This window comes from Sturnira hondurensis, unplaced genomic scaffold (genome assembly GCF_014824575.4).
Source record: "Sturnira hondurensis isolate 20B ecotype Veracruz unplaced genomic scaffold, ASM1482457v3 Scaffold0009723, whole genome shotgun sequence".
Taxonomy (NCBI): domain Eukaryota; kingdom Metazoa; phylum Chordata; class Mammalia; order Chiroptera; family Phyllostomidae; genus Sturnira; species Sturnira hondurensis.
The window spans coordinates 347,904-370,450 of NW_028082354.1; the positions used below are offsets into that span (position 1 = coordinate 347,904).

Below are 22,547 nucleotides of genomic sequence, written 5' to 3' on the forward strand. Positions count from 1 at the left end.
AGAAATAGTAGTGTTTATGTACATATGACTGTACGTATTTTGGTTTGGGAAAAGAGTTCAATAACAGGGGTATATATATATATATATATATATATTATATATATGAGAGGGTTTAAGCCTGTGCTTCTCAAACTGTGTCAGTGTTGCAGAGGGTAGGTGAAACCACAGGATGTAAATGCTATGTGCCTTCCCAGAGTATCAGTTTTTCCTAAATATTTGGACAAATATTTTTCAAATATTAAATGTAAACAGCCATTAAAGAGAAATGCAAGATTCCCATGTTTATTAAGACAAAAAATAATATTTATTTCATTTCTGCTTCTGGGAACCCCACCCCCTATCCTGATGTCTCTATTTACTCTCCTAGATTAGGAGTACTTGGGTAGAAAAATTTGAGGAGCCCTGGAACTTAGGGTGAGTCTGTGTGTATGTCTTTTGTGTGTATGTGATTCCCTTGCTTTTTAAAAATCTTTTATTTTTGAAGTAATTAGAGATTCACAGGAAGTTCCAAAACAATGTATAGGGAGCTTTCTCCTACCCTTCACCCAACCTCCCTCAATTCTAACATCTTATAAGTATAGTATAATAGCAATACAAGGAAATTGACATTGGTGCAATCCACAGCCTTTCTTTCACCTGTTTTACATGCATAGATATATGTATCTATGGGTGTGTGTGTGTGTGGCTCCCTGTAATTTTATCACATGTATAGATTTGTGTAACAACCAACACAATCAAGATATACAACTATTGTTGCATCACCACAAGGCTTCTCCATGCTGGTCCTTTATAGCTGTGTGTGTTTAAGTGTTCCAACCATAACTTTCAAACTGGAGCTTGAGATTTATAAAGTAGCACATTTCTCTGGATCTCCTTTTTATGAACAAAATCCTTGCCTGGGAAAATAGTTTTTGGGTTTTAAGAAGAGTTCTCCTGCCAAGAACTTGGCCTCCTGATCCCTGCCTTTAGCCAGTTTCAGCTACTTTCCCATTTACTCCTTTTCCCTCTTTGTTTCCAATTTTTGGAGTCTTCTTCCTTAGCTACATTCCAAAGGCAGAGAGAGCAATTATGTGTTTCTCTCAGGGAGTAAGAAAATGGAAAACCTGTGTCAAAATTGTGACTCAGAAAAAAACCTGGACATTCTGATTCTCCTTGTCTAGGTCAGCAAATTATTTTAATAATATTTTATGTTTTAAAAAGTCAAAATTTCATTGAGTTTTGTGTTTTATGTAATTTGAATGAGTTTCAACTTTTAATATTTCAACAAGCATAATCTACTAATGTTCAAAATAGTTTTTTTTGGTAAGACATGACTATTTGCAAGTCTTTTAATGTTGGTGAATACTTATTGGTGGTTAAAATTAGATTTCTTTTCTAGAAGACTTCGTTATCTGAAAGGGTAGTTTCAAAAGTATATTCTCTCCATTTTAAAAATATTTATTGCCCTTTTATTCTTTGGGATTTCACTGGTATTGTTTTACGGTCAGAGCCTGGAACTTTCTACTGTATAAACTTGATGCTGAATCTGTGGTAGCAAAATTCTCTCAAAGATGTAGCCATTCTCTACAGAACATAATTGTGTATTTTAACAAAAACACCCGGGAATTTTAGATACTATAACCTCTTATGAGAATTTGACACCAAGACTAGGTAGCCAAAAGTGAATTTACTGGAATTTAGAGCCAAGCTTCACTTCAAATGTGTAGCCAAGATTCAGCCATTCTAATAAAATAGCTGTTAATAATCTTAATAAAATTGATATAGTATCATATACAGTTGACTATTGAATAACATAGGTTTGAACTGTGCAGCTCTGCTTATACACAATTTTTTCAATAAATATAATCATCCCTTCTTATTCATCCTTATGGATTCAACCATTTGTGGATTCAGCCAACCACATATTGAACACAGTATTTTCATATTACCATCTGCAGTTTCCCAGCTGCAGATGAAAGATAGTTTTTGATCTGCAATTCATGGAATCCATGGATGCAAAGGGCCAACTAAGTTTTGGGGAGTCAAAAGTTATATGGGGAATCTAAAGAACAGTATAAACAAAATAGAAACAGATTCATAGATACAGAGACTTGACTGATAGTTGTCAGAAGTGTTGGAGGGATGGGTAAAAAAGGTGAAGGGATTGAGAAGTACAGATTGGTAGTTACAAAATTAGTCATGGAGATGTAAAGTACAGAATATGGAATATAGTCAATAATACTGTAATAACTATGTATGGTGCCAGGTGGTGCTGGAAATATCAGGGGAATCATTTTGCAAAGTATGTGATTGTCTAAACACTATGCTGTACACCTGAAACTAATACAAAGTAATGTGGAATGTAAAAATGTTTTATCGGGATTTTCAGCTGTTCAGGGGTTGGTATCCCTAACTCAGCATTATTTAAGGGTCAGCTGTATACTTGGCTACAAAACCTATCAAACCAGTCATATAGGAAGTAAACTTGCTTGCTTCAGGGGTTTGTTTGCTCTTGTTCCTGTCTATCCTTAGGAGCCATTGTCATTTTCCTTTGGGTGCAGCAAAGCCTCTAATTTTCAGTAGCAAATGGGCTGACAGTGTTTTAGTAGTTGCTTTGCTGATAATCAGGGAAGGAACATCTTGAGCAATTTAATATTGGTCTTTTTCTTTCTGACCTCTTCTCCCAAAAACCTATTACTCAGGAGAGCTGCATGCCTTACTGAAATTGACTAAGCTAAAATAAGCTTCTTTTCTTTTTTCCCTGTTCCAGGGAGCCTTTGCCTACATAGTCAATTATTTTATGTACGTCCTCTGGGCTCTCCTGTTTGCCTTTCTTGCTGTGTCTCTTGTGAAGGTGTTTGCACCTTACGCCTGTGGCTCTGGAATCCCTGAGGTGAGTCTCTAAAGTGGCTTATAAATGCTAACAATAATGAATCTTCTTTGGTTTAAACACTTTAATATGTATTACATACAGTACATACCACAATATGAATATTAAACAGGATCAGATCCTGAGGTAATCTAGGACCTTTTTAGGTCTTCCCTAAGTTTCCTCCCAGCCTGGGCCACCTGTACATTAACAGGAGTTGATTTGTAACCTCCTGTGGGTTCCTGGTGAGCCAGGTCCCTGAAGACCTTCCCCATTCCCTACCCAAGAAGCTTCTGTGGTAGATCCCAAGATTCTGGCATGAGAATATAGTGGTATTGTTAACTTTGTCAGAACAGAAGAAAGAAAACTATTTTTGACCCTGACCTTTGTGGCTCAGTTGGTTGGGCACCATTCCACAAAACAAAAGGTTGTGGGTTCCGTTCCCAGTCAGAGCATATGCTTGGGTTGCTGGTTAGTTCCCCATTTGGGGTGCATACAAGAGGCAACTGATTGATGTTTCCCTCACACATCAGTGTTTCCTCTTACTCTTTTTCTGCCTCTCTTCCCCTCTCTCTAAAAATAAATAAATGAAATCTTTAAAAAAAGGAAGAAAAGTATTGTGCTGTATATCCTACAGTCTAATTTGCACTAGAAAAATGGTGATTAAAGCCCTGTTTCTAAATATTTTTGCTTTAGATTGCTTGACAGGGACTAAAACCACTGAGATTTAAGGTTACCCAGATGATCTTGCCCTTCTCTGCCTCCTGACCAAGTCATAGTTACAAATTTTTCTGACAGAGAATCAGGCTATATGAGTCTGTAAGGAAAATACCTTTCCTTCCCACCTCCCCTTCTCCACATACACACTCTCATACTTATAATCCTCCCTTGTCTAGCTATCATATGGCCAAAAAGAAAGAAAGAAAAGATATAAATATGAAAACTTAACAGTTTTCACTCTCTTGGGCTCCTGGGCTCCCCCTGCCCCAAAATAGGATCACTGTAGGTCAGGCATTTATGTCACTTGTTCAAAAGGTATAGTTTCTACAGTGAGGTCCAGGTTGTTACTTCTTATCCTGCTTTACTTGCTGAGTCTATATCCAATCTCTTTGTATTTGACCTGCAGATAAAAACTATCTTGAGTGGTTTTATTATTAGGGGCTATTTGGGTAAGTGGACCCTGATTATCAAAACCATCACACTGGTGCTGGCAGTGTCTTCTGGCTTGAGCCTGGGCAAAGAGGGCCCCCTAGTGCACGTGGCTTGCTGCTGCGGGAACATCCTGTGCCACTGCTTCAACAAATACAGGAAGAATGAAGCCAAGCGCAGAGAGGTAATAATAACAAATGACCTTAATAGTGTTTGTCTGTCTGTCTGTCTCTCTCTCTTTGGTGAAAAGATAAATGGTGCCTTCATAGGGATGAAAATTTGGGGATTGTACCAATGTAAATGCAAATACCCTTCGAATCAGAAGTTCCACTTCTAGGAATTTATCCTATAGATGTCCTAGCATGTGTGTGCCCAGAGATGTATAGGAATAGTCAGTGCAGCATTTGTCAACGTAGTGAAAAACTGAAACAATCACAATGTGCATCAACAGGGAAGTCATTGAATGAACAATCATCTGTATGTACTATAGAATACTATGCAACTGTTAAGAAGACTGAGATAACCTTTAATATACTGACATTGAAGAATGGCTAGAAAACACTGTTAGGTTTAAAAAAACGATTTAAGAATAAGGTATATAGTAAAATGTTTTATTTTATTTATTGTATTTTTTCCAATTATCATTTATACCCCATACCCTCTTCTATTTCCACCGTTGTCCATGTTCATGAGTTCTTTCTCTTTTTTTTTTTTGCTTGATTCTTCCACCCCTAGCTCCTCCTGCTGAGCTGTCATCCTGCTCTCTATCTATGGGTCTATCTGTTTTGCTTGTTAGTTCAGTTTGTTCATTAGATTCCATATATGAGTGAAATCATATGGTATTTGTCCTCTGACTGTCTTATTTCATTTAGCATAATGTTCTCCGGGTCCATCTATGTTGTCACAAGGGATAAAATTTTCTTCCTTTTTTATGGCTGAGTAGTAATCTATCATGTAAATATCCCATAGTTGTTTTACCCACTCATCTACTGATGGACACTTGGGTTGCTTCCAAATGTTGGTAATTGTAAATAACACTGCAATGAACATAGTGGTGCTTATATTCTTCTGAATTAGTGTTTCAGGTTTCTTTGGATAAATTTCCAGAAGTGGAATTGCTGTGTCATAAGGCAATTCCATTTTTAATTTTTTAAGTAAACTCAATATTGCTTTCCACAGTGTATGTGCACCTAGAAAGAAAATGTCTGAAAAGTGATTTTACCCCAAACTGTTAAAAAATGTCTACCTCTAGTAAATGGGAAACTGAAGTAATAGTAAAGAAGTAAGGATTTGAACTTTTTTATTATATATAATTCTATACAAGTATGTGCTGTTTCTATTACAAAATAAGTTACAAAATAATAGAAGAGTTTTTGAAAGAAGTTGTTTATTCCTGTGAAAAGAATACACACTCAGCACATTTCAGATTCCAGCATCTTCATGCTTTATTTCTATCTGACACCAAACTAAATCTGTCTCTGTATTGGATCTCTCTCTGCCTTATGTCTTAACCCCACTAAATTAGTTCCACCACAGCATCTCTGTAGGCTTTCTCACATTTATGGTTTTGAGGAGGAAGAACAATTTTTAAAAAAATGTTCCAAGTCATTGTTTGCTTTTGTCCTGTTATAATTAAGGATTTAAGAAAATAATGGTTCTTGCTTTATTTTCCTTGAATTACAAAGAAATCACATATGGAATGGGTCAAGACCAAGGCCATTTTATTAGAAAGGGCTTTTTCATAAAATTGCAACCTAGTGATTTATTTTGACAAAAAGGAAAATAAAAGGCTTAGAAGGAAATTTAAAGATGTTGAAATTTCAAATATGGAATACATTTTGGTAGGTCAAGGGGGAAAGTTCCTGCCAGTAGAGAAAGGCTAACAAGGGGGGGTGGGATAGATTGTTTAGTTACCTGTCAAATGGTAGAGGGACACAAAAGCAATATTAAGGTGGTGAGGTTGTTATATGGGAATTATGATCGACAGAAGCTAAAGAGCTGAAAAAAACATTGTAACTGGTGAGAGTGAAATGTTGATTGTTCCTGGTTTTGCATGGGTAGAGGTGATTTTAAAACTATACACTGCTGGTTACTTTTATTCCATAAGAGTGACATTTTTGTTCAAATAATTATAAAATGGGAGGGAAGTTTCATCTGGCTCTTTCTTTATATAAATGTCATACATTTTTCTAACTACACTCATGAATATTTGAATCTTAGTTTACTCCCTATTGCTTATTTATTTAGCCTTTCCAGTTATTTTTTCTGCTCATTGGCAGTAACCTTTTGTGTCAAGGTGGGCAAATAGCTGAATAAAATAGAGATTTGAGAAGCAAGGGGATAGACAGACTCAACTCTACAACATAAAATTATAGCAAACTAGCTACCTCGGTTCTTCTTCCACATGATTCATCCTAGATAGTCACTAAAATACCCTTTCTCAAGTTTCATGTTGACTGTCATCCTTCTCAGATGAAAGCCATTACAGCCATATATTTCAAAGTCCTTCCTAGTTAGCATCGTATACCTCACTCTTCCCTTCATTTTTCTAGCCCATGCTATACGCCCAGAGAAACCTGCCTACTTACTTCTCCAAGAATTTTATTCTTCAAAAATTCTTAATTTTGTTCAACTTTCTCTTTGAAATACTTTCTTACGACTCCAAATCATATTATTACTACATAGCAAGTGGAGTCTAATGAAAAGACTTTATATTTCCATTAGTGCTGGTGTATTTCTCATGCTTTTTCCCTCCCTCTTAGTCCTTTACCTTGCCACACCTAAACATACTTAGGTCTTCTCTTTCCTTCAAAATCTATTACCAACCTTGCTTCTAGTTAGCTCCCTATTTCTGTTTTCATAGGTCCCTGATGTGGAGTAGTATACACAGTATAGGAAAACCTAAATACCTATTGTATGATATTTGCAGCTCCTGAATAGCTGTGAGCCCATTGTGACTTCAGTGTTGTATCATTATAGCCTTTCTTAAAATTTCATTTAAAAAGCATTTCTTAGTTGGTCCGAAGGTTGTGGGTTATTGTTAAGCTGATTAAAAAGAATTTCTTTACAAAGAGAGTGCTATGTAAACACATCATTGTAAGTACTTCATTTAGGTGGTGAATAGGTCTGCAAATTCAAATTCGGTTACTGAATTGATTATTGGGGATGGGAGCATAATTTGACATAAAGCACATGCCTAAATTAATTAATTAAAAAGGAAAGGCCCTATATGTATTCAAGCATGTGAAACATGTGTTTTAAATCCAGCATACAGTGTTTGCTCTCAAAGTAAACATAAATTGAACTTAATTTTGATAAACTGCATATGGAGCATTTAAAGTTTTTAAAAATATTTAATAGCCACTAACGTTCCTTTTAAAGCTGTGATTGACCATAGGAAAGTGGAATTATTCTATCACTAATTTTGAGTTTTGATTTGTAGGTCTTGTCGGCTGCAGCAGCAGCTGGTGTATCTGTTGCCTTTGGGGCACCTATTGGTGGAGTATTATTCAGCCTAGAAGAGGTAACTACTTTTAATTGTTTGTAGCACATATGCATGCTCTTGTGTTGAGAATCCTGGCCATTATCTATGTATGTGGCAGTTCCAAAGTGTTTTCCGTAACTCAGTGCTTTACCATGTGACCAGAAATCTCTGGGCAGTTCTCATTCTGAGTTCTTAATTCCTGCAGCACCAACTTTTCACCTGAAATAGTTTCTTCATATTGACTGAGTTTGCTTTTTCACCTTCTCTCTTATAGGTCAGCTACTATTTCCCCCTCAAAACGCTGTGGCGTTCGTTCTTTGCAGCTTTGGTGGCAGCATTTACTCTACGTTCCATCAATCCATTTGGGAACAGCCGTCTGGTTCTATTTTACGTGGAGTTTCACACCCCGTGGCATCTCTTTGAGCTTGTGCCATTCATTCTGCTGGGCATATTTGGTGGTCTGTGGGGAGCTTTATTTATCCGCACAAACATTGCCTGGTGTCGGAAGCGTAAGACCACCCAGTTGGGCAAGTATCCTGTTATAGAGGTACTTGTCGTGACAGCCATCACTGCCATCCTGGCTTTCCCCAATGAATACACCCGGATGAGTACAAGTGAGCTCATTTCTGAACTGTTTAATGACTGTGGTCTTCTGGACTCCTCTAAGCTCTGTGATTATGAGAACCGTTTCAACACAAGCAAGGGGGATGAACTACCTGACAGACCTGCTGGTGCGGGAGTCTATAGTGCCATGTGGCAGCTGGCCTTGACACTCATAATGAAAATTGTCATTACCATATTCACCTTTGGCATGAAGGTGAGATTCTTTTGGTACTTGAATGTATGTGTGGCTGTGGGTTTGGAGAGTAAAGCAAAGATACACAATCCTCAAAGCTCATGTGGCACTTCCAAATTCAATTAATGTTATTCCTCAACCCCAAAAGGCCTTTGTACACATACCCTCATAACTTTTAGACAATTGTACCTCTATCTAAAGTTCCTAGTTTTAGGCAAAATGTAAACCTCGGTGCTGAGATTTTAAGTAGAAATATAAACTTTTTAGAGGAATGTATTTATTCCTATACATTGTATATTAAAACAATATCTGACCAACATAGTGTTGGTCCTTAAAGGGTGGTTTTATAGTTTCCCAATAAAGCAAAATACCAGGTCGAGAAAAATGAAGTTGCCAATATTCAACCATTTTGACCATTAAAAATCAATTTCATATAGTTTAGCCCAATGTATATATCTAAATGTATTTTTTACACTTGGTATAAATGTTCAATTATCAAGAACTTCACAGGTGACCCTAAATTAATATTTAAACTGTCAAAAGAAGACATCAGGGGGCAATTTTTACTTTTAGTACCCATTATTATTTCCATGTTTCAGAAGAAACCAGAAAACAAGTTTTGTTAAGATATTTTCCTTCTTCCTGGTTTTTATTTGTATTTTCTCTAGCACCCCACTACCAAGTTATTTTCTTCTATTCTGTAGGGAGGTGGAAATTCAAACCAGGGAGTTAGAGATAGCAGTTCAGTTTAGGCAGTACTGAAATCTCTGAAATGATATCATCTATCCTCCTCAACACCCTGGAAAGTTTTGTAGCACTTCTTGAATAATTTTTGCTTGTGGCTTCATTCTTTTATTTAAAGTGAATTTTCTAACCATCAGACCTGTCCAGATTCAAATGTATTGTAAAAATCAAACACAAGTTATTTAAAAATAATCTGTTTTGATTGTCCTTGTCATATTTCTCTCTGAGCTCAGAAAATTGAGAATTCACTATAATATTTTAGGAGTCAAAAAAGAATGGAAAAATAGATAAGCGTTCCTTTTCTGAATAGTCATGTAACCAGTCACTATCTTGTTTAAAAGAATTAATAATTTAATCTTTTTATTGTTAGAAAATAAACTGAATCCTGATGTGCCATTCTTTTTGTGAATAATGGGTTAAGGTTCAATATATGAGAGTAGTTATGAGCATTCCATTTAAACTCAAGCACCAGTATTTTACTAAATCTTGGCCTTGGGTGAGTTATTTAACCTCTTTGAACCTTGGGTTCTTTGTGATTTGGAAATAATAGCACCTGCCTTCCTAAGTCTTATGTTTAGAGCATTCAGAATAGAAAATAGTAGATAGTCAATAAAGGATCATTGTTGTTGATAAGAATTCAAAATTGGGGAAGGTGTCTGCATATATGAGAAACTCCATCTATTTTCCTTTTTCTTTGAGAAAGGCTTAATTTCTGCCTCCAATTTTGTGTTGGTCTGGAGAGTTCAGGCTCTAGCCTGGTGGACCCCAAATAAGGGTAAACTTCTTTGCAGTCGTACTTGATGCACGTCCCAGAGAACCTCTAGTCTCTGTAGTGTTACACAAGTCTATACAGCGACTTGCTAGCATAGTGCGTAGTTACATTGGTATTGGCCTGTTTGCTTTGCAGAGGGTCAATGTCCTATTGTTACTTATACCAGGCAATCCTGTTATTTCTCACTAACCTTATGTTGCTTTCTCTTTGCAGATCCCTTCTGGCCTCTTTATCCCTAGCATGGCTGTTGGTGCTATAGCAGGTCGACTTTTAGGAGTAGGAATGGAACAACTGGCCTATTACCACCATGACTGGGGCATCTTCAATAGCTGGTGTAGTCAAGGAGCTGATTGCATTACTCCTGGCCTTTATGCAATGGTTGGTGCTGCAGCCTGCTTAGGTGAGTAGTGTTTGTATTAATTTCAAAGAAGTTGCTACCCAGGTGACATAATAATGAAGAATGAGCCCTGGCTGGTGTGGCTCAGTGGATTGAGTGCCGGCCTGTGAATCGAAGGGTCACCAGTTTGATTCCTAGTCTAGGGCACATGCCTGGGTTGTGGGCCAGGTCCCCAGTAGGAGGTGCATGAGAGGCATCCACACATTGATGTTTCTCTCCCTCTCTCTCTCCTTTCCCCTCTCTAAATATAAATAAAAACTATTTTTTAAAAAGAGAAGAATGATGTTAAACACAGTTGACTACAGATTTTTTTCCCCACAAATTTTTGACTACAGATTTTTTAAGTAACCATTTCCTGTTCGGTTTGCCATTTTTCCAGTGCTTTAAGAAAGCATCCTTGATTGCCCAAAATACAGTTTTTTCCCCCATCCTTCCCTGCCCTGAGTTTTTTTCAGATATATCAAGCCTATTCCTCTATCCTGATCTTTGTACTTGCTGCTCCCTTTTCAAAGATTGCTTCTCCCCCAGCTGTAGCATAGTTGGTTTCTTTCAGCCTTCAAATTTTCTGCTAAATATTTTTCCATTTTTCTCTAACTGCTTTATTAAAAGTAGATTCCCCTATTGTCTATGATAGCATACTCCTTTATTAAATACTTGCTAGATGCTTAAAAAATGAAAGCATTCTTTACCATATATCTACATCCCTCCACTTTACAAGTAATTTTACTCTCAGATTTCATCATACTGAGGAAATCATTAGAAATTTACACAAAGATATCTGCACAAAAAATGTTCATCATGGTATTATTTATAATAGCAAAAAGTTGGAATCAACGTAAATGTTCACAGTAAGGGATTGGTTAAATAAATTATGGTACATATATTTAATGTTATATTATGCACCCATTGAATGCGATGTTGATATTTAACATCTTTAAATGCAGTTTTAAATAAACATCATTTAAAAAATTTTATTGTTATTCTATTACAGTTTTTCCAATTTCCCCCTTTGCCCTCCTCTACCCAGACCACCCCCTACTCCCTCAGTCAATCTCCACACCATTGTCCATGCCCATGGGTCATTCATACATGTTCTTTGACTAGTCCCTTCCCCTTCTTTCCACCATTGTTATCCTACCCCCTCCCCTCTGGCCACTGTCAGTCTATTCCATGATTCTGTGCCTCTGGTTCTATTTTGCTTGTTACTTCATTTTGTTCATTAGATTCTTCTTATAGGTGAGATCATGTGGTATTGGTCTTTTACTACCTGGCTTATTTCACTTAGTATAATATTCTCCAGTTCCATCCATGCTGCAGCAAAAGGTAGGAATTCCTTCTTTCTTTCCCTTTTTTTAGATACCTACATATTTGTTCCATTTATCATTTCTTTTTCTTTAATTATTCTTTTTTCACATTTTTATTACTGTTCAAGTACAATTATCTCCATTTCCCCCCCAACACTGCACCCCACCCCAGCCATTTCCCACTTCCCACCCTTGATCCTAAGCCCCTTTGGTTTTGTCAATGTGTCCTTTATACTTGTCCCTGAAAATCCTTCCTCTTTTCCACCCATTATCCCCTCTCACCTTCCCTCTGGTCACTGTCAGTTTGTTCTTAATTTGTGTCTCTGGTTATATTTTGCTTGCTTGTTTCTTTTGTTGATTAGGTTCCACTTATAGTTGAGATCATATGGTATTTGTCTTTTACTGCCTGGCTTAATTCACTCAGCATAATGCTCTCCAGCTCCATTCATGCTGTTGCAAAGAGTAGGAGCTCCTTCTTTCTTTCTGCTGTGTAGTATTCCATTGTATAAATGTACCATAGTTTTTTTATTCATTCATTTACTGATGGGCACTTAGGTTGCTTCCAGTACTTGGCTATTATAAATTGTGGTATTATAAACATAGCAGTGCATAGGTTTTTTTTTTTTTTTTTTGATTAGTGTTTTAGGGTTCTTAGGGTATAATCCCAGCATCAGAGTTTCTGGGTCAAAAGGCAGTTGAATTTTTAATATTTTGAGGAAACTCCTTACTGTTTTCCACAGTGGCTGTGCCAGTCTGTACTCCCACCAACAGTGCACCAGGGTTCCCTTTTCTCGACATTCTCGCCAGCTTTTTTTTTTTAATTTATTAATTAATGGTGGCCATTCTGACAGGTGTGAGGTGATATCTCATTATGGTTTTAATTTGCATCTCTCTGATGATTAGTGATGTTAAGCATCTTTTCATATGTTTATGGACCATCTGCATGTCCTCCTTGTAGAAGTGTCTGTTCAGGTCCTTTGGTCATTTTTTTAATCAGATTGTCTTTCTGGTGTTAAGTTGTATGAGTTTTTTATATATTTTGGAGGTCAAACTCTTCTTATCCAATGTATCATTGGCAAATATGTTCTCCCATACGGTCAGTTCCCTTTTCCCTTTGATGATGATTTCTTTAGCCATGCAGAAGCTTTTTAATTTTATGTAGTCCCGTTTGTTTATTTTTTCCTGTATTTCCCCTGTCCTAGGAGATATACTGGCAAAAATATTGCTCATGGACTATCTGAAATGTTACTGCCTCAAGGACTTTTATAGCTTATATTTAAGTCTTCTATCTATTTTGAGTTTATTCTGGTATATGGTGTAAGTTTGTGGTCTAGTTTTTTTGTTTGTTTGTTTGTTTTGCATGTACCAGTTCAGTTCTTCCAATTCTATTTATTGAAATGGTTATTTTTTTACTCCATAGTATGTTCATATTTCCTTCATCAAATATTAATTGACCATAGGGACCTGGGTTTATTTCTGGCCTTTCTATTCTGTTCCATTTACCTATGTATCTGTTCTTATGCTAGTACCAGACTGTTTTGATTACAATGGCCCTAGTTGGTCTGAAGGTTGTGGGTTATTGTTAAACTTATTACAGTGGCCTTGTAGTATATAGTTTGATATCAGGTATTGTGATCCCTCCTACTTTGTTCTTCTTTCTCAAGATTTCTGAGGCTATTGAGGGTCTTTTTTGGTTGCACATAAATTTTTGAAAACTTGTTCTGGATTTGTGAAATATGCCATTCATATTTTAATAGGAATTACATTCAATGTACAGATTGCTTTGGGTAGTATGGACATTTTAATTATGTTAATTTTTCCAATCCATGAATGTGGTATATGCTTCCATTTGTTTGTTTCTTCTTTAATTTCTTTCTTCAGTGTTCTACAGTTTTACAAGTACAAGTCTTTGACCTCCTTGATTAAGTTTATTCCTAGGTACTTTATTTTTCTTATTGCTATAGTAAATGGAATTTTATTTCTAGTTTGTGTCACTGGTATTTCATTGTTGGTGTACCAAAATGCCATTGACTTTGAATATTGACTTTGTATCCTGCTGTTTTGCCAAATTCACTTATTAGGTCGAGTCGGGTTTTTTCTAAAGTTTTTATTTATTTATTTTTAGAGAGAGAGGAAGGGAGGAAGAGAGGGTGAGAAGCATCAATGTGTGGTTGCCTCTCACATGGCTTCCACTGGGGACCTGACCTGCAACACAGGCATGTGCCCTGATTGGGATTTGAACCAGCAACCCTTTGGTTTGCAGCCCATGCTCAGTCCACTGAGCCACACCAGCCAAGGCAGGTCGAATAGTTTTTTTGTGGAGACTATAGGGTTTTCTAGGTGCACTATCATGTTTTCTGTAAATGATGACAGTTTCTAGGTACAATACCATATTTTCTGTAAATAATGACATTTTACTTTCTCCTTTCCAATGTAAATGACTTTTATTTCTTTTTCTAGTCAGATCACTGTGGCTAGAAATTCCAGTGGTATGTTGAATATTCAAGATTTGGTGAAAGCAGACACCCTTGTCTTGTTCCTGATCTTAAGGGGAAAGCTTTTAGTTTTTGCCTATTGAGTATGATGTTGGCAGTAGGTTTCTTGTATATGCTCTTTATTATGTTGGGGTATACTCCCTCTATTCTCACTTTGCTGAGTGTTTTCTTTTTATCATAAATGGGTGCTGGATTTTATCAAATGCTTTTTCAGCATCTATTGATATGGTCAGGTGATATTTGTCCTTCATTTTGTTTATGTGGTGTTTTACATTTATTGATTTGCAAGTATTGTACCATCCTTGCATCCCTGGGGTGAATCCCGCTTGATTGTGGTATATGATCTTTTTAATGTATTGCTGGATAAATTTCCAATCATATACAAAATCTTCCCACCATAAAGTGGAAAGGGAGCATGTGGGGAATTATTATTTTTTTGTTGTTTATGCTGTTACAGTTGTTCCTGCTTTTTCTCCCTTTCCTCACCTCCACCCAGCCCCACCCTGTCCTCACCCAAGACAGTCCCCATATTGTTCCTGTCCATAGATTGTGCATAAGTGTTTGGTTAGTCCCTTCACCATTTTTCATCCCATTGCTCCTCTTCCTTTCTGGCCACTGTCTCTCTGTTTTATATATCTAAACTTCTGTTAATATTTTGTTTGTTGGTTTATTACATTCATTAGATTCCACATATAAGTGAGATCATGTGATATTTGTCTTTCACTGACTGGCATAATTCATTTAGCATAATTTTTTCCAGGTCCACCCAGGTTGTTGCAAGATGTAAGAGCTTCTTCTTTTTTACTACTGTGTAGTATTTCATTGTGTGAATGTACCACAGCTTTTTTATCCACTCATCTACTGATGGGCATTTAGACTATTTCCGAGTCTTGGCTGTTGTAAATAGTGCTGCTATAAACATAGGGGTGTATATATTTTTTGTATTGGTGTTTTGGGATATCTGGGGTATATTCCCAGAAGTGTAATCAGTGGGTCAAAAGGCATTTCCATTTTTTGTTTTTTAAGGAAATTCCATACTGTTTCCCAAAGTGTCTGTACCAGTCTGCATTCTCACCATCAGTGTACCTATGGTTCCCTTTTCTCTACAACCTTGCCAACACTTGCTGGTAGCCATTTATTGATGGTAGCCATTCTGACAGGTGTAAGGTGATATTTCATTGAGGTTTTACTTTGCATTTCTCTGATGATTAGTGATGTTGAACATTTATTCATGTCTACAGGTACTCTGTATGTCCTCTTTGGAGAAGTTCTTTTCAGGATTTTTGCTCATTTCTTAATTGGGTTGTTTGTCTTCCTGGTGTTGAGTTGTATTAGTCCTTTGTACATTTTGGATATTAAACCTTTGTCAAATGTGTCATTGGCAAAAATGTCCTACCATACAGTGGGTCCCCTATGTGTCTTGCTGATGGTTTCTTTGGCTGTACAGAAACTTTTTAATATGATATAGTTTTCTCTGTTTATTTTCTGCCTTGTTTCCAGTGCCTGAGGAGATATGTTGGCAAAAATATTTCTAGGTTGAATATCTAATGTTTTACTCCGTATGTTTTCTTCTAGGATTTTTATGGTTTCAGAAATTACATTTAAGTCTTTTATCCCTTTTGAGTTTATTTCTGTGTATGGTGTAAATTGGTGGTCTAATTTTTTTTGCATGTACCAGTCCAGTTCTTCCAACACTATTTATTGAAGAGATTGCCTTTGCTCAATTTTATGCTCTCATCACCTTTGTCAAATATCAATTGCTCATACAGGCATGGGTTTATTCCCAGATTCTCTGATCTGTTACATTGATCTATATATCTGTTCTTGTGCCATTACCAGGCTGTTTCCATTTCAGTGGCCTTACAGTATAGTTTGTTATCAGGAGTCGTGATAACTCTGACTTTGTTCTTTTGTAAAATTGCTGAAACTATTTGGGGTCTTTTATGGTTCCATATAAATTTCTGGACTATTTTTTCTAGTTCTGTGAAGTATGCTGTTAGTGTTTTAATAGGAATTGTATTGAATGTATAGGTTGCTTTGGGTAGAATAGCCATTTTAATGATGTTAATTCTTCCAATCCATGAACACAGTATATGCTTCCACTTATTTGTATATTCTTCAATTTCTTTCTTCCGTGGCCTATAGTTTTCAGAGTACAGTTCTTTTTTATGTTCTTGGTTAAACTTACTCCTAGGTATCTTATTTTTCTGTTGTTCTTGCAATAGGAAATGGGTTTATTTTCTTAGTTTCTTTCTCTGATAGCTCATTATTGGTATATAAAAATGCCATCAATTTTTTGGTATTAATTTTTTATCCTGCTACTTTGCCAAATTCATTTATTAGATCTAGTAGTTTCTTGGTGAAGTCTTTAGGGTCTTCTATGTACAATATCATGTCATCTGCTAATAATGACAGCTTTACTTCTTCCTTTACAGTTTCAGTGCCATTTCTTTTTCTCCTCTGATCATTGTGGCTAGGACTTCCACTACTATGTTGAATAAGAGTGATGAAAGTAGACTCCCCTGTCTTTTGCCTGATCTTAAAGGGAACACTTCTAGTTTTTGCCCATTGAAAATGATGTTACCGGTAGGTTCTTCATGTATGGCATTTATTATATTCAGGTGTGATCCCTCTCTTCCCCCTCTGCTAAGAGGTTTTTTTTTTTAATTATGAATGGGTACTGGATTTCATCAAGTGTTTTCCTGCATCTATTGATATGATCATGTGATTTTGTCTTTCATTTGTTTATGTGATGAATCACATTTGATGATTTGCAAATATTGTACCAACCTTGAATCCCCAGGATAAATTGTACTTGATTGTGGTGTATGATCTTTTTGATGTATTGCTGGACCTGGTTTACTAATATTTTGTTGAGGATTTTAGTACCTATGTTTATCAGGGATATTGGCCTATAATTTTCTTTCTTTGTTGTGCCATTATACCTTCTTTTGGGATTAGGATGATACTGGCCTTATAAAAAGAGCTTAGAAGTCTTCCTTCCTCTCAAATTTTTTGGAACAGTTTGAGAAGGATTGGAGGTAGTTCTTCTTTGAATGATTGGTAAAATTCACCAGAGAAGCTGTCTTGTCCATGGCTTTTATGTGCTGGGAGTTTTTGATTACTGCTTCAGTTTCATTCATTGTTATTGATCTATTCAGGTTTTTTGCTTCTTATTGATTCAGTTTTGTATTGTGTGCTTCTAGAAATTTGTCCATATCTCCCAGGTTGACCAATTTGTTGGCATATAGTTGTTCATAGTACTTTCTTATAATATGCCATATTTCTGTGCTATCAGTTGTTATTTTGCCTCTTTCATTTCTGCTTTTATTTATTTGGGTCCCCTCTCTCTTTTTTTTGATGAGTCTGATTAAAGATCCATCAGTTTTGTTTATCTTTTCAAGGAACCAGCTCCTGGTTTCATTGATATTCTGTATTGTTTTTTTAGTCTCTGTATCATTGATTTCTGATCTGATCTTGATTTTATTTGCCTCCTTCTATTTACTCTAAGCTTTGTTGTCGTTTTTCTAGTTCTTGTAGGCATAATGTTAGATTGTTTATTTGAGTTTTGTTGTTGTTGTTGTTTTTGTTTGCTTTTTGAGGTAGGCATGTAGTGCTATGAAATTCCCTTTCAGGACTGCTTTTGTTTGCTGTGTCCCATAGATTTGGGGTTGTTGTATGTTCATTTTCATTTATTTCCAGGAATAAATTTTACCTCCTTCTTAACCTCATTGGTTCCTCACTCATTATTTAATAACATGTCACAGTATTTAGCCTCCAAGTATTTGAATGTTTTTTACTCTTTTTTATTGAGGTTGATTTCTAATTTCATTCCATTGCGATCTGAGCAAATGCCTGATGCGACTTCAGTTTTCTTGAATTTGTTGAGGCTTGTTTAGTGTCCTAATATGTGGTCTGTCTTTGAAAATGATCTATATGCACTTGAGAAGAATGTATATACTTCTTTGGGGTGAATGTTCTGTATATATCAATTAAATCCATTTGATTTGGTGCACAGGTGGCAAACTCAAGGCCTTCGGGCCAAATCTGGCCCTCCACCTTGTTTTATATGGCCCGGCATCTAGTTTCTACCCAGTGTCAGTGCAGAGCTCTCACTTAACTCTGAAGGAGTAGTTACATTTATACAGTCCTAAAATTACATTTGGCCCTTTGAAGGCAACTGTGAGGCTGATGTGGCCCCTAGTGAAAATGAGTTTGACACCCCTGATTTAGTGTGTTGTGTGATGTTGCTATACCCTTGTTGGTCTTTCAGTGTGGAATATCTGTTCGTTGTTGATAGTGGGTTGTTTAAATCCCCTATTATAACAGTATGGTTGTCAATATCTTCCTTAAAGTCCACCAAGATTTATTTTATGTATTTAGGTGTTGCTATATTGGGCGAATATATGTTTACAAGGATTATGTCCTCTTGTTGGATTGTAAACATATATGCACCCAATACAGCAGCACCTAAATATATAAAAGAAATCTTGGTGGCAGTGCAGGGGAGAGGGGAAATAAAGGGGAGAAAAAATTGGGATGATTGTAATAGCATAATCAATAAAATATACTTTTACAATTAGGATTAATCAGTATCAAGATCAAGTCAGAAAATAAAAAAAGAATATGAAGCTACCTTCTTTATCTTTTCTTATGGCCTTAGTTTCTACATCTGTTTTGTCACTTATAAGGATTGCTACACCTGCTTTTTTCTTGTTTCTATTTGCGTGAAGTATTTCCTTCCATTCCTTTACTGTCAGCCTGTGAAAATTTTTTGCTCTGAGTTTGGTCTCATGTAGACAGTGTATATCTGGGTCATGTTTTCTTATCCATTCAGCTACTGATTGGATCTGGGTTATGTTTTCACATCCATTCAGCTACTGATTGATCAGTCTTTTGATTGGAGCATTTAATCAAATTACATTTAAGGTTATTATACATAGGTACTTATTTATTGCCATTTTTATATTGTACCTATGTTTTTTGCTCTATTTCTTCTTGTTACACAAGGTCCTTTAACATTTCTTACAGTGATGGTTTGGTGGTAATGAACTTCTTTAACCTTAATTTGTTTGGAAAGCTCTCTATTTAGCCTTCAGTTTTAAATGACAGCCTTGCTGGGTAGAGCAATCTAGGCTGTATGTGCTTAGCTTTCATTATTTTGAATATTTCCTGCCAATCTCTATCACCTATAGTGTTTCTGTTGAGAAATCAGCTGAGATTGTAATGGGGGTTCCCTTGCATGTTACTGACTGTCTCTATTGCTGCCTTTAAAGTTCTCTCTTTGGCTTGTGGGGAATTAAACATATAATATGAGGTTATGTATAAAAATATATTTTTGCATAGTAAATAAAAAGTCATTCAAATTTTTTTACTGTGCTTAGTTCTAGGTCATGCACTTTAGATAATGACTTTCTTTTATATCCTTTTGTTATTTGAATTTTTCTCAATGTGTCTGCACATCCCAGAGAACCTCTAGTCTCTGTAGTGTTATGCAAATTATGGATATCTTCTGCAATTACTTTTATACTTGCGGGGAGTAACAGATGAATCAAAAATAAGAATCGAGAAGTTATCTTGTAATGTTGTAGATGTTATTTTGAGAACTATGACTATGAGTATTGTAAACTTTCTTTAGTGCATTGGTGGAGTCTGTACAGTTATATGTGAGACCTCCTTTTAACAATGTTTTTGCTAAATAAGCTGTTCCTGAATGGGACCTGTAGGAGGATAACTGTAATAAATCTTATACTTTTCCTGCCTTCAATAGCCTTGTTTGTAACTTTGCAGGTGGAGTAACTCGGATGACTGTTTCTCTTGTTGTCATAATGTTTGAACTAACTGGTGGCTTGGAATATATTGTGCCTCTGATGGCTGCAGCAATGACAAGCAAGTGGGTAGCAGATGCTCTTGGCCGGGAGGGCATCTATGATGCCCACATTCGTCTCAATGGATACCCCTTTCTTGAAGCCAAAGAAGAGTTTGCTCATAAGACCCTGGCAATGGATGTGATGAAACCCCGGAGAAATGATCCTTTGTTGACAGTCCTTACTCAGGACAGTATGACTGTGGAAGATGTAGAGACCATAATCAGTGAAACCACTTACAGTGGCTTCCCGGTAGTGGTGTCCCGGGAGTCCCAAAGGCTTGTGGGTTTTGTCCTCCGAAGAGATCTCATTATTTCAATTGGTAAGGATTCCAGAAAAGGGGGTAATAGAATCAATTGTGAAAATAAGTAAATATTCATGAAATGGGGGGAGATGGAGGGAAGCGGGGAGTAGTTAGGAGCCAGAAATAACACTAACTTTCAATTCCTCCCATCTTTTCAAACAGAAAATGCTCGAAAAAAGCAGGATGGAGTTGTGAGCACATCCATCATTTATTTCACTGAGCATTCTCCTCCAATGCCACCATACACTCCACACACCCTAAAGCTTCGGAACATCCTGGATCTCAGCCCCTTCACTGTGACTGACCTTACCCCCATGGAGATAGTCGTGGATATCTTCCGCAAGCTGGGACTGCGGCAGTGCCTGGTTACACACAATGGGTGAGAGCTCTTTGGTGAAGGCAAATTGGATTGTGGAAACACTGTAGAGAGATAAAGAATAACCTAATTCATACAAATATTAGTAGCATTTACAGGCCTTTTTGAAGCTCTGAGATGAAGGTGGATGTGTTTTTTTTAATTGTCGTAATTAATAGAAAAGGAGTTTGGGGAAGAAAATGGGTTTGAGGACTGTAAACTGTTGGTTGCACATTATAAATTGCTTAGTTCCTTCCCACAAAGGAAACAGCTATGTTCTTATGAAAAGGCAGCACTGAGATTATAATGATATTAAGTAGTATATGTATGGTATATGCTCCTTACAATACCTTTGTTATTATTATTTGAGGATGAGAAAACCAAGTTTCAATGAGGCTGAAAGATTTACACTAGGGCTCCCAGTCAGGATATAGTAGAGGTACCCTTTAAACATAAGTCTTTTGACTCCCAAGGCCAAGGCTCTTTCTTTCTGGGATATTTCTTATCTAGTAAAGGAAGAGCTCCTATTTTTATTGGAAAAGAAGGGAAGTTGAGGAAAAGGGTATAATAGATGTCTTATAGGATTTATTTTTATAAGTATTTTTATTGGTTATGCTATTACAGTTTTCCCAATTTTCTCCCTTTATCCCCCCTCCACTCTGCCCCCCAACCTTCCAGCATCTCCCCCTTAGTTCATGTCCATGGGTTGTACATAAAAGTTCTTTGAGTCCTCTGTTTCCTATACCATTTTTATCTCTGCCCATCTCTTTTGTGCCTACTAATTATGCTTCTTCTTCCCTGTACCTTTCCCCCTATTCCTTGCTTCTCCCTCCCCACTGAAATCCCTCCATATGATGTCCATTTCTCTGATTCTGTTCCTATTCTGGTTGCTTGCTTAGTTTTTGTTTTTGTTGTTATTTTCTATTAGGTTTATTTGTTGATAGTTGTGAATTTGTTCTCAATTTACTATTCATATTTATTATCTTCTTTTTCTTAGATAAGTCCCTTTACCATTTCATATAAGAACTTGGTGATGATGAACTCCTTTAATTTGACATTATCTGAGAAGTGCTTTATCTGCCCTTCCATTCTAAATGAAAGCTTTGCTGGATAGAGTAATCTTGGATGTAGGTCCTTGCCTTTCACAACTTCGAATACTCCTCTCCGGCCCCTCCTTGCCCGCAAGGGTTCTTTTGAGAAATCAGCTGATAGTCTTATGGGCACTGCTTTGTAGGTAACTCTCTCCTTCCTCTTGCTGCTTTTAGGATTTTCTCTTTATCTTTAATCTCTTTATCTTTAATGATGATGTGTCTTGGTATGTTCCTCCTTGAGTCCACTTCTTTGGTACTCTCTGAGCTTTCTGGACTTCCTGGAAGTTTATTTCCTTTGCCAGGCTGGGGAAGTTCTCCTTTATTATTTGTTCAAATAAGTTTTCAATTTCTTGCTTTTGTTTTTTTCCTTCGGGCACACCTCTATTCAGATATCGGAATGTTTCAGGTTGTCCCAGAGGTTACTAAGTCTTTCTTCACTTTTTTGAATTCTTGTTTTTTCATTCTGTTCTGGTTGGATGTTTATTTTTTCCTCTTGTTCCAAATTGTTGATTTGAGTCCTGGTTTCCTTCCTGTGACTGTTGGTTCCCTGAATATTTTGCTTTATTTCATTTTGGGTATTGTTCATTTGTGTGTGTTTTTTTTTTTATTTTTTAACCAAGCTCGATAAGTTCTGTGAGCATTTTGATTACCAGGGCTTTAAATTCTCCATCAGATAAGTTGGCTCCCTCCTCATTGCTTAGTTCTCTTTCTGAAGTTCTGCTCTGTTCTTTCATTTGGGCCATATTTGTTTGTCTTTGTATACCTGATAAGTTGTAAGGAGTTGGGGCCGTAGGTATTCACCTGAGAAGGACAACCCTCTTTGTTGCACTGTGCCCCTGCCTCTTGGGGGAGGGGCCAGAGAGGGAACAGTGTAGCTCACCTGTTTGTCTCTAGTGCACTTTCCAACAGACTCTCATGTGAGACTGGGAGTTTCTCCCACT

At 36.7% G+C, this 22,547-nt stretch overlaps 1 protein-coding gene across 6 annotated transcripts in view; it reads left to right on the forward strand.

Annotated features, from left to right (window-relative positions):
- The window catches only part of CLCN5 (Cl-/H+ antiporter 5), a 185,753-nt gene that overhangs the window by 155,672 nt on the left and 7,534 nt on the right, over positions 1-22,547 (forward strand). For all 6 annotated transcript variants that reach the window (XM_037057708.1, XM_037057709.1, XM_037057712.1 and 3 more), the window contains 7 exons: positions 2,750-2,872; positions 3,975-4,181; positions 7,440-7,520; positions 7,756-8,298; positions 10,007-10,193; positions 19,780-20,178; positions 20,323-20,539. In XM_037057708.1, coding sequence (XP_036913603.1) covers positions 2,750-2,872; positions 3,975-4,181; positions 7,440-7,520; positions 7,756-8,298; positions 10,007-10,193; positions 19,780-20,178; positions 20,323-20,539 — 1,757 coding nt within the window. The remainder of the gene's footprint in view (positions 1-2,749; positions 2,873-3,974; positions 4,182-7,439; positions 7,521-7,755; positions 8,299-10,006; positions 10,194-19,779; positions 20,179-20,322; positions 20,540-22,547) is intronic.